Raw genomic sequence first — 12796 nt, forward strand, 5'->3', positions numbered from 1 at the left:
AAGTCGACATCTGTTTAGTCTTTGTGGTTTTATTTTAATAGTTTTTCATCCAAATAATCCTTATGGTTTTATTTTAATCTGAATAGTCCTTAAAGTCATGATTTTTTTATCTAAATAGTCATTTCGGCAATTTCCTTTATCTAAATATGCCATAAGAACTATTTGGATGAAAAATCATGACTTTAAAAACTATTCAGATTAAAATAAAACCATAAAGACTATTTAGATGAAAAATCGTGACTTTAAGGATTATTCTGATTAAAATAAAACCATAAGGACTAACCAGATGTCGACTTTAAACCACAAGGACTATACAATATTTTACCCAAAATATAATCATAACAGATTACTGAAGATGGAACCGATTTCAATAAATAAGAATACATTGATATATTCACAAGTACAAATTATATATCCAAAGAAAGATGAAAGATAATTCCAGTATTTCCGCCCGTTCTTACACATATGCACACATGTAGCCAACCCTTTTCCCTTCTATAATCTCCGCACAAATCTTTCTCTTCTGCTGGGACCTTACCATTCGATCTAGTATCAAAAGCCATCTTGTAAACTTTGAGGAAACAAGGGGGACTGAAACTCTAACCTATAATATGGTCAAACACAATATTGGAGTTGGGTTCATCTCAAATGTTTGTAGCAACTGTAAGCAATACCAACCGACACAGCAGCACAGACAATAGCCAAAGCTGCATATGTATCTTCCCGCTCCCAGCTCTCAGACCATGTAGGCATAGAGCAAAACTTCCGAGCGGATGCAGCTTTCCCTCTATGTGAAAGTGGTTTGCTGCTGCTCTTTTTCTTTTCAGATGTCGCTTGTGTTGCCACCGCATTTGAATCAGGACTACTAATCCTATCTATTAACATAGTGCTCTGGCAGCACGAATTACTTCCATTCTCCTGGCAACAGCCTCCAAATTCATCTTGAGATCTGCATGGACCAGTATTCATCCCCCTTACATTCGTTTGTGTCAGCTCTGTACTAGTTTTCTCCACATTGGACTCGCCATTAAGCTGGAGCCTTAATTCTTGAGATTTCTTTTGTTGTTCTTCCGATAAACCCATTTGACCCCTGAAATAACACCATATAGTTTGTCACTACGTGTCAAAGAACTTACTAACAAGAAACACATTTAAACAAGAAAAAAATTTAGCTACTGCAATTCAGCTATGAATATCCATCGGTTCAAGAGACTGTTCCCTTCCATTTTTCAGTTTTCTACTAACATTTACATAGCTAACCAGTTTTGGTTAAGGTGCAAAAGAGGAAGTGAGGAGAACTTTGCCTAAGATCCAATTGTTATCAGTAGTCTGATTTGGAAACATGAGAAAACGGCTTCCATAGCAGCCTAGAAATTATGACACACAACTAAAACTGAAAAAAGAAAAAGAGAAAAAGGACTACCTCCACAGCCAGTCTACAATTTCTCCTCTCCCAATATGTTGCTCAAGCAATTGAGGTACATCTTCTGGAGCAACATATCCATACCTATGAGAAATAGAATGATCAGATAGCTCATATATCATTATGGTAAATAATAGAACTGGATTACAGTACGAAGCCACTGGAAATGAGAACCGCAAAAAGAAGAAAAAGTTAAATGACTTGGGGCACAAACTTCCGTACCAGTGGCCAGTGACTTCTTTGTTGATACTTGATCCAAATATAATAACATTTCCTGCATACTTATGCCCCCCAATGTGAGAACATGGCCTAACAGACACTTTACCTTGTAGACCATGCAAATCTATCTCTTCTCTGAATCTACTGATCAAGGGAGGTCCACAGACTCCACAACGGCGATCCCTGGACCCATGAGAACATACAAATACGTATGAACCCCTCAGAGTTTCAGGAGTTCCAGGCAGCCACTCACCATCCTTCACAAGAACTTCTTCAACGAATGTGTCAACATCAAAATGTGTCAATCTCCTGCAATGTTTCCAACCAGTCGGTCAGTATTAATTTTAGGGACAACAGACCTCAAGAGAATATTATCTAAAGAAACCCTCATGTAGCAAGTAAATGACCTGTATCTGATCATGTCGGGGAATATTAATACATCACCATTTGACGTCTCAGTTCCATCATGCCCTTCACATATTGTTAAGCGAGTCTACAAGAGGAAAGAGATGAATCAATGGATGAAAATGAATCAGCTGAAATTATATAACCACTTCCGGAAAAGACGTGAAAAGGAAATAAGCTGAGAGTTATGACATGCTGTTTCAAGTAACATGCAATGCACGGCAAATAAACACTCTGGCTATGAGACTTATCCCCTACCAGATTTTCATAGATTTATTCATAACAAAACAGACTGCATATCAATGTACTGAACAACTACCCTTCTAATGGACGTATTTGCAGCATTTCATATCCTTAGAAAGAGAGGTATACTGAAATAGTATCTAGACTAGTATCCCGACCATCTATCCTCATTATAATGATCTGCAAAGGTGAATGTTGACTAGGAAACTAATATGCCATCATCTTACAAGCGTAAACCATGTTTTTGACGTGACCAAGAACAACTAAAAGGAGAAGAAAAAGAAGAAGATAACTCAATGTCATAGATCTCTCTTGTTGAAATAATTATACTAAACATCTTGTACTTGGGTCAAAATCCCCAACTTTCCATAATATCCTGTAACATGACACAAATGCATAGTTTTACTTATATCCGTAGTTATACTCTTTCAAAACGGCTTTTGATTCAAACACCACAACCAAAATCAGAAAAAGGAAAAAGATGCATTTTCAGAATCCGAAACACCCTCCTTCAACAACCCTAAATACCTCATCAAAATGAACCTCAAATCTAATCGAATCCAACATCTAGCAACCTCCATCAAAGAACAATCAAGTTTCCATCACACCAAAATCACAAAACCACTCCAAAAGGACATGCTACCAAACCAGTCTTAGAAACCAAGAAATCCACACAAAACCCACATTCCAATCCACCAAAATTCAAAACAAAGAAACCCACATTCAAAAGCAAAAACCTTTAAAACCCCCCACAAACAAACCCTAAACCAAAATCCCCCCAAAATCGAAAACCCTAAACTTATAAAGCTCACACCTTTAACATGATTCCTCACAATCCAACCCCTACCCACTTCAATTCAATTCCCCACATTACAACCCCAAACCCTCATTACCTCTTTCCTCATATCACCCCTCCTCGCCATCACCGCCGCGTACAGCAGCCTCGGCAGCCGATCAAACTCCGCCGCCTCGATCCTCGGCGGCCACACCGCCGGGTTCTTGTAGCACAAAAACACATGCCTCTCGTAAAACTCCACCGTCCCGGCGAGTTGACTCGTCCGGAACTCGGCTCTCAAGAACCCGAACTCCGCCTCGCCGCCGCCGCCGCTGTTGTTGTCGGCCAGGAGGCCCTCGTTCTGGAAGCTCCCGGAGGCGCTGCTGCCGCCGAAGGCGTGGTGCGGGTTCGGGTCAGAAGCGAGCGGGTCGGATATGACAATCGGGGAGGAGGAGGACGACGGGGCGGCGAATAATGAGAGGGAAGAAGACGACGCGTCGTAGGTTCGGTCTCTGGCCGCCGTAGCCATTTTAGAGAGAGAGAGAGAGAGAGAGAGAGAGAGAGAAAGTAAAGGTTTGAGTGAGAGTATTTGTTGTTGTTTACTTCCAGTGGTAGTGGGAAGGTGGAGAAGTAGGAGTGGGTCTTTCTCTCTTCTCTTTCTCTACTACTACTAGTAGTGAGAAGAATGGACTTTTGGTTCGACCCCAAGTTTGGGGAAGTTACGACACGTGCTTTTATTAGGTGTATTTTTGTACTCTCTCTCTCTCTCCTCCTCAGTTTCTCACACCACCCACACTGCGGTGCTTTATTACCATTTTATGCTTCTACCCTCTGCAGGCAACATTCAAAGGCTCTCATGTATCCGCTTGTCGTTCGAGACAAAAAAAAAAAAATTCTTCTAACAAGGACTCTTAAATTGAGGACTAATCGAAAACTTTTTAGCTTATCTCACTTCATGCATACTACATCGAAGGTGAGTGTATGCATATAGATTTTTCATTTCTAAAGTCCATTTTGATAATTAGATGGTGTTTTAGAGTATTGAAATTTTACATACATTTGAGCCGTTAGTGTACTCGGTACTAGCGGCATTGAACTACTCTGTGACTCTGTAGTGACATTGAACTACTCATATGCGCTTGTCATTCTAGGAAAGAATACGACGAGGGTGAGGAGTCCGACGGCATTGAACTACTCTGTGACTCTGTAGTAAATGCACTTGAATGGTTTTCATTCAATGCATAGATAAAGGGGGGAAAGGGGGGAAGAATGTGATGCACAATGAAGAGTAGGAGAGTCGAGACTACATTTTCTAATAACCGATAATCCAAGAATTGTTGCAATATACAAAACCACACGCTCTCTCGAGTTACATACAGCCAAGCTCATTCAAAGCTTTGTTAATGCAGACACAGTGACACACCCAAACTTGCTCTAGCCTTCAATGTTTCAGAGTAGTTCCATGATTTGTTACACATACACACACGTATCAAAGGGGTCTCTCGCCCGGGAGATAAGAAGGAGAGCCGCCCTCAATCTGGTTCCTTTTCCTATTAAACATGCCGGTGAGAGTTGGCAATAGTATCTTTTTCGACATAGATGTCTTTGATTTCTCCATCTTCCGGACCTGGACAGTTTTCGTCTGGGGGTTCTGCGTTTGAATCCTGTAATGGCGTGGGGATGATTCCACTGACGTCTCTGTTTCTGCCAATATCCGTGAGGCAGCATCTGCTGCTTTCTTTTGCTCGCGTTCCCGCCACCTTCGGAGCTCTCCTTCTACTGCCTTTTTGGCTGCTTCAGCCATTTCAGCCCTCTTTCTAGCCTCCTCAGTTGCAGCCTTCATATCTTCAATCTCCTTCTGGGTTGCCTCTAACCTCTTCAAGGCCTCATTTTCACTAGCCTTCACAGCTTCCACCTGAGCCATAGCAGCAGCCACTCTCATTTCAGCTAATGTGTCGGACTCCTCAACCTTTCGGCTCAAAGACTCAAATTCATCCTTTGATATAGTGATCTGGCCACCAGACTCAGAAGTTGATGCGCGAGCAGCGTTAGTTCTCTCGGATAAAGTTCTAATCTGATCAAGGGCCCTTTCTTCTGCTGATTTAGCTTCTTCAGCTTCTTCCAGAGCAACTCTCAGCCTCTTCTCTGCCTCTTTTACAGCGGTTTTGGTACTTTCAGCTTCCTTTTTCATTTCCTCCGCTTTAATCTTCATCTCTTCTGCATCCCGTCGAGCATTTTCAATTTCCAGGGACAGCTGGTTTAGCGTTGCTATCATTTCAGTGGAAGCACCTCTAGCTTTAGATTCTTCAGCTAGGCATGCTTCAAGCTCAGTCTTTGTTTTCCGCAGTTTGACATGTAAATTCCCAGCAATAGATTCTGTTTCTGCTTCCTTTTCCTTGAGCTCAGCATGCTCTTTCTTCACATTCTCAATTTCCACCTTAAGCGCCTCAACTAAAATTCTGAGGCTGCTTTCTTCTTCAACAACTTTATGCAGTGAATCCTTAGCATCATCCAGCTCCGAAGTGACTGTTCTTACAGAATCTAAATCTGAAGCCTTTTCATTCTCCATTTGCTTTTGCAGGGCTCCAATTTCATTCAACGTTTCAGCAAGTTGTGCTTCAAGATTTCTGGAAATTTCTGGATCAAACTCTTTTTTTAGAGAAAGCACTTTCTTTGCAGAGTCTTCTGCCGTAGCCTTATATGCTTGCCTCAGGACATCCTTTTCGGAAAATATTTTTGCTTGCTCTTGCTGGGCTTCCACAGATGCGAGCTTCACTTGCCCTATTGATTCATGCACAGCTGCAATTTCCTTAGAGAGCTCACTAACCCTCTCCGCATTTGCTTTGGCTGCATCTTCAGCTTCTGCTGCCTGCTTCAGGGCAGCAACTTTTGCTTCTAAAGATGCATCACAGTCCTGACGGATTTTTGTCAACTCTTTCTTTGCAGCATCAAGTTCAGTAATTACATTCATGTATTTTGCTCTTTCTGTTTCCAAATCTTGCTTCCAAGCACCATCAGTTCCAGCTAGGTTCCCACAGTTTGCTTCTTTGAGTTGCTTGGCCCGATTTTTTGCAGCTTCTGATGCCTTTACTGCAGATTCTTTAGATTCACCAAGAGATGTCAGCTTCTTAGTCAGCTCTTCACGAGTTACCTTGGCCTTTGCAAGCTCCATAAGTGCTTGGGCTTTAGTAGTTTCAGCATTCATTAGTTGTTCCTTCAACTTGTTCAATTCTTTCTGGACCAGGTGAAGCTGTGTCTCGTTGGCTATCACTCGCTGCATTGAAAACAACAAGTGTTAACAGCTTCCCACAAGAAAAATCTGGATATTTTTAAAAGTATCGGCATTAACTAAAAAGTCGCTATGATTTTGAGTTGAACGAGACTATATCATTCATATCCATAAAAACAAACTACGAATTCTTTCAAGCAGCAGGTTCCATCTCAATAACTTTTATAGACAGCTGAAAATATTATGAGTTGTAACTATTTGGGTGGGAAGGAAGCTGCATACATGCCCTTAAATCCACAAAGAAAAACTTGAGCACGGAATGATCTTAACACTTCTTTTACTTTAACAACAATTGTTTTCTAGTTCTTCTTCAAAAATGGACAAAAAGTTGCTTTAATTAATGTGACAACAGGATTAGCCAAGTTGCAAATGCTTGCCAATTTAAAATATAGATGTCACATTATGTGGTGTACAAATACCTCTGCTGACTGAGGCTTTGTCTTCCTAATGGCAGGTTTCTCTCCAGAGCCAGAGAACGCACCCTCGCCAAATAGTGATACAGCATCTTTAACGGATTGGAATGGTGCCCTAGTGTCAATCTCTCCCACCTCCACTTTAGGACTAGGAGAGTTTGTGGCACTCTTGTGGTCTTTTGCAACCATACTGCTCTGTTTATTGTAATACCTCTGATCCTGGTTTTCTGAAAAAGTAATAGAATAACACTTTAAAATGTAATCCAATGAAAAGGAGCAAGGATAATCGCCAATTGCTACCAACAACACGTCTCAGCCTACCAAACATACAATTTACCCAACCCTCATTTAGCATTCATACAAACAACACAGGCAAGACACATGCATCATAGGATATGATTAGAAGGCTAAAACGGCAGACACAAATTCCCACTAACCCAAACTACATTGACACTATGAAATTTGCATAGACTCTCACTCTATGGTTGGAGATGACAACATTTGATACTGAAAATCCATGTGAAATTGGAATATAAACTAGTACTGGGCCTTGTCAAACCTCTTGCACCTTTTATACTTCGTTAAGAAACCAAACAGGAAAGTTGAAACACCAGAAAGAAATCATGACTCAATTCTACAGAAGCATTTTCATAATGCACACTCACAACTAAGCAAGGTAAAGAAGAATATGATAGCCTCAGTGTTTAATAAGTTCTCTTCCTCACATTACACCCAATTCTACCCCACAGTCTCACTACCATTTCTATTCAACTCATAAACAGCACAAAGGCCACCACCAAAGAGTTCAAGGCCACCCAACACCACCATATAAGGTTTAACAACTGCTAACTGCAAAAAGGTTAACGGCACAAGGAAAAAGCTGAGTAAGCTCAAACAAATCAACCCAACAGCACATTTTGCCAGTAGCATTTCCCAGAACTAGTTCTCGAAGTTTAACAAACAACAGCAAAGCACAACACACTTTATACCCGAAAATGAAACAGAGAGAAAGAAAAGGAGCCAATTCAATTTTCAAAGGACAATATAACACGGCTAGTCTACGCTTCACCAACACCTAGTTCTCAAATATTCATATGAAAAACTATAAATATTCAGCCGAACTCTTTAATCATGAGACACACACCTTTTCTATGACAGCAAATCCTTCAAGAAAATGGTCCCAAAAAAATGATTCACCAACATTAATAATGAAAACTCAAGCACTCATACAATTCAATTCCAAAAACACTAAAATAAGAAAGCACCTAAATAATCAAAAACCCAGATTTCTTACTACCCACAACAGTAAATCAGACTCATAATGCAACCAATCAGTGCCATCAAACAAAGCCCCCCAAAAAAAAGGTAAAAACTTGAAACCAAGAAAAGGGTAAAAATTTCTTACTCAGAAACCCTAATCAAAGCCACAAAATTCACACAACCGCAAACCCTAAAAGCTCGAAACCGGAGCTCCAGTCGGACCAGACCCAAAAACAAGAGTGACCATGTTCACCGATCGTCTTGTTCTGACAAAAAGACACAGACCCTTTGAAATTGTCGACCGGAAAAGCAAAACCCACCGATCAAATCCCTCAATCGCCAAGAAAGACTCGAGCTTTCTCGGCAAAGATTGCTTTTTTATCTGTGCAAGAAAACTGAGAGGGAAAAAGGAGCAATCTTTGAGGGCTTGGATTATGAAATGGGTCTTTGGCTGGACAACAGAAGCGGGTAGAGAGAGAGAGAGTGTTGTAGAGAGAGAAAGAGAGAGGTTTGAAAATTCGAAAGCTGGTTGGAGACAAAGTTTATATCAGACTGACTTGGTGCTGAGAAAAGGAGAGAGAGATGGGAGCAGAATCCCGTGGAATATCTTGTCGTTACCTGTGCTCTCTTAATGTGGTTTCCTGGTAGGACATTTTTGCCCTTCGTGGCGAGTCCGGTAAAACCGAAAATCGAAAAACTAATGGACTTAGAACCGGACTTAATCGTACTAAAACTTGACATATTTTCGTTTGTTCAAATCGAACCGAGCTCATCTGAACTCGACTTGGCTCTAATTTTTGAAAACGAATCGTTTTAGATATATGTCACGATCTTTCTAAAATTCGATTAAATATGTCGGTAAACTCTAGAAAAAAAAAAATTAGAGTTCTAGTAATATCGTGTTATTACGTGATCTATATATAAGTTTTCTTACTATATCTATTGTTGTAGCATTACAAACATTATATACCTAAAACAAATCGAAGAATATATTGGCCGTCATATTTGAAGATACGGTTGCTCGATGCAATAAGTGACACCACTCGATAGCTACTAGCTCACTAAATCGAGAACCTAGAAAACAATGGTTCCCAAAACCAAATCAAATGACAAAAACTCAAAATTTTGAGCTCAAAATAATGAACTAAACTATTGTACCTTGCAGACCATTTTGCCCATCTTGAAAGAAGTACAATGGTTTGAAGCAACCGATGATGGGAGCATTGTACAAGTGGCACCGTCCAAAAGAGAAAGAGACGGCTTTAGTTGGCTTGTGAAAATGGGATTGTGGATAGGCCTTTTGCAGTTTTGCCTTTTAGTTGTTTTCTTTCTAGTTCATCTGCTCAAATGTCACACCATTATTTAGTCTTTTTTCTCATATGATGTGGATGTGGGGTTTTGGATAAATATCTTATTTGTGGTTGACCTGAAAATTGACTAGCATCATGGGCATGCATATTCAAGGGACTTTCAGCGTTAGAGCAATAGAAATTAATCTTTTGCTGAATTTCGATAAAATTGAAATGTTTTTAACTATATGTTGCAACACAATATATAGTCACTTTGATCGATTCGTGATTTGAACGCGGGTTGGGTAAGATTGTGTTTTTTTTTTTTTTTTGAAAGGCATTGTGATTGTATGTACTTATTTATAACCTAATTAAATTCAGACATTAATAAGGATAACCATATTGGTCCAACATGACTGATGTAACTGTCCAAAAATCATATTATTAGTTAAGACATGAAATAAATTCCAAGAAAATAATTCCAACACGTCCAGATATTAGTTGTGGGCAACTACTAAAGGTAACGGAAAGAAGAACAATTTAATTGGGCCAACAAGAAGAGGCGTCATTTTCATTTCAAAAGAAAAAAAAAAACAACAGCAGCTAAGGGCTTTATGAACGCATGGGCTGTTTTGGGGTAAAACTAACTAGGTAGATTTTTTACCTTTGAGTATGGACGTGGTTCAGCTTTCACCAGCACGGGCGAACATGTTTATACCAATGCAAATGAGCAATGTATTCAACTATTCATACAACAAACGAAATTATGATGTTGTTATTCAAATTTACCCGTGATCTTATTTCGTGATAAAATTTATTTCCGAGCCTCCTAAACAAGTAAACGTCATATAACAATGAGTCTTGTGTATGTTTGGCGAAAACATATAATGGGAATTGTGGTTAAATTCATCTAATACAACTGCTCCTACAATTAACTTATTTTTCTCTAGTGACACACTACCACATATGGTTTGAACTTTGAAGGGTCGATGGCATAGGGTTTAGCACTTTAGGCCTTTAGGGCTTCTTGTGGAGTTGTTTGTGATGGTGTATCCTGCTTCGGCCCATATTCCTTTTTGGGTTGGCATTTATTACCTCGGTCCATATCTTCTTTGGTTACATGTATTTGCTTTTGGCCCATATATTTTTACTTGCCCAAATCAAATTTTTGGAGGCCCAAAATTTTGACACACCCAAATCGAATCTATAACTGAAGCTTCTTTTTTTTCTTTTTTTCTTTTTTTGGGTCTGATATCACTCTGAAAGTCTGAAGCTTTCACAAAGCGGTTAGAGTCGACACGTTGGCTGCTGACGTGACACGTGGACGGTTTTCTATATTCTTATGATAAGAACTGGAGCCCTAGGCCCTAGCTACATAACACGTACGTAACTACGTACTCCCTCGACTTTCAGTAAGCTTCAACAAAAATGGCAAGCATCAAAGAAGAAAACAACCTCCACCACGGGGCACCATCAGAAGGGTTAGAGCGAGCAAACGGACCACCTGAAGTGGTGGCAGAAGTTACCGGCGGGCTGTTGCAGTCGCAGCGCGATCGATTTTGTGAGACAACAGAGCATAGAGTGGGGAATGATAGCGATGATGGCTCGGCTGATGTTGCCGACTGTTGCGGTTCGAGCCAGCAAGCAGACCACTTCAAATGTGTCCACGCGGTCACTGAGCGATCCAAATGAATCAAATGATCGATGGCCTATATATGAGGGTGATCGAGGGTGAGATATTTAGCTCGATGTGGTGTTGCTAGCTCATCCCACATATACATGTCTTTGTTATTCACTTATTTGTATGTTCTTTTGTGTTCGATATCTTTTGGTTCGAGTCTTAATTTCCAGCCCTACTATACGACATACGTGTTGTAGTTGTATGAGATATGTACCCACCAAGATGTTAATTTACTGTACTTTCTTACCAAATTATACGTTGTACCATAAGTTCTTGATCATTGACTCCTTGTATATCAAAGTTCCAAATAATTGAAAGTATGAAAATTAACATGGTCCTGCATATCCATCTTTCATTATCGATATGATTTGTGTTTTGACTAATATTTATTAGGTATCAATACGAATACGACTCATGTTTTGAGATTATTTGAGTGTCTTAATGTTTTAAGATTATTTGAGTGTTCAGACATAAGATATACAATTCGGGTTCTAATTAACATAAGATATTATTTGTGTTTTACAACTACTGGTAGTAAGATGTTATTTTCTATAATTGAAATAGTTTAGGTGTTCGGTTATATATAAAATATACCAACGTGAAGTGTTATTTATAATTACGGTATTACCGGTACAATTCGTATTAAACATTGGGACATAAATCGAGTTATATGGAGTAGTAGCTTGCCAGGGTTTGGTTTTGAAGACATATGTATGTGATTTTGCAGTGTGTTTGAACATAATAGTCGATCTGGTGCTTTCCGGCATCTTGAAGTTGTGACCGGTACCGGACGGTCTTCTCTAACTTTGAAAGTTTGAATGATAGATGACAGAGGAGACAAAAACTATACCCTCTCGATCAGAGCTAGGGTCCCCACTCCATATCAGGCTTATCAGCCGCTTATGACGTCGGGATTAAAATCCTTGGCTGGCCAGATCGAGAACTGACTTTGACCACCTCGTCGGTTTGTATTTTTGTCCCGAAACGGATTAGAATATAGTTGCCGGTCGGAATCATGCTCTTTGTTGTGATCTACTGTCGACTTGATTATTAAGAGTCACCTTCATTCGCATGGACATATTCGCTTTGGCCCGACCAACATATATGCGCCACTAGAAACAGTATGATTGGCTTTGCCATAGAAAAAAAAAAATATTTGATCAGATCTCGAATTCTCCATCCCATTTAAAATTTGTAATACACTACTCGGGTCATATAGTCTATGTTCGTGATGTTTTCTACTACAAGATTATCATCACGTAAGATATAACACTAATTATCAGATGTAAAAGTTAAAAGAGTTATAAAGAAAAACATTTTAGACAACTCAAGATTAGCAACAAAGTCTTAGACGTCGAAGCTACCGAGTATTCATCTTGCCACACACGACTTTTAAGGAGTTGGCCGGTGACCTTCATGTGCAAAAACGCATGTCGCAAAGTTTGTCTCTGTATAGACCTGGTTTTCTCACCCGTGTTACGGAAATCATTTTTGCTGTCTGTCACTAGGGTACAATGGGCGGTGAGTTTTGATGATACATGCTAGAGGTTGTATTCGATGTTGCATATGCAATATTTCTTCAACGTACAAAGATACCTTAACCGGAAAACGTCATACAGTTACTCGAAATTATAGCTTTCCTTTCTCATTTCTTACCATATTGTCTTTCTCTTTCTGAACAAGACCAAGGAATCATGTGGAGGTGCTGTAACCTCTGGCTACCTGATCTACACGACACCTTACATTCTTGAAGTAACTCTGATCGTTAGTAGGCCGCCATTATAAATATATATCCAGTT

At 39.7% G+C, this 12796-nt stretch overlaps 2 protein-coding genes across 2 annotated transcripts; both read right to left on the reverse strand.

The window, feature by feature from the left end:
• Positions 1-368: 368 nt before the first annotated feature.
• On the reverse strand, positions 369-3689 carry LOC101294639. Its single transcript, XM_004295144.1, has 5 exons — positions 3184-3689; positions 2050-2135; positions 1646-1951; positions 1424-1507; positions 369-1090 (listed from the first exon to the last, which is right to left on the reverse strand). Exons 1-5 carry the CDS (start codon positions 3592-3594, stop codon positions 640-642), a joined length of 1338 nt encoding a protein of 445 aa, XP_004295192.1. The 5' UTR covers positions 3595-3689; the 3' UTR covers positions 369-639.
• A 688-nt stretch (positions 3690-4377) lies between these two features.
• LOC101292288 (WEB family protein At5g55860-like) lies at positions 4378-8447 on the reverse strand. The gene is made up of 3 exons (XM_004295137.1): positions 8173-8447; positions 6774-6994; positions 4378-6339 (listed from the first exon to the last, which is right to left on the reverse strand). Exons 2-3 carry the CDS (start codon positions 6954-6956, stop codon positions 4555-4557), a joined length of 1968 nt encoding a protein of 655 aa, XP_004295185.1. The 5' UTR covers positions 6957-6994; positions 8173-8447; the 3' UTR covers positions 4378-4554.
• Positions 8448-12796: the final 4349 nt, after the last annotated feature.

Source organism: Fragaria vesca, linkage group LG3 (genome assembly GCF_000184155.1).
Source record: "Fragaria vesca subsp. vesca linkage group LG3, FraVesHawaii_1.0, whole genome shotgun sequence".
Taxonomy (NCBI): Eukaryota; Viridiplantae; Streptophyta; class Magnoliopsida; order Rosales; family Rosaceae; genus Fragaria; species Fragaria vesca.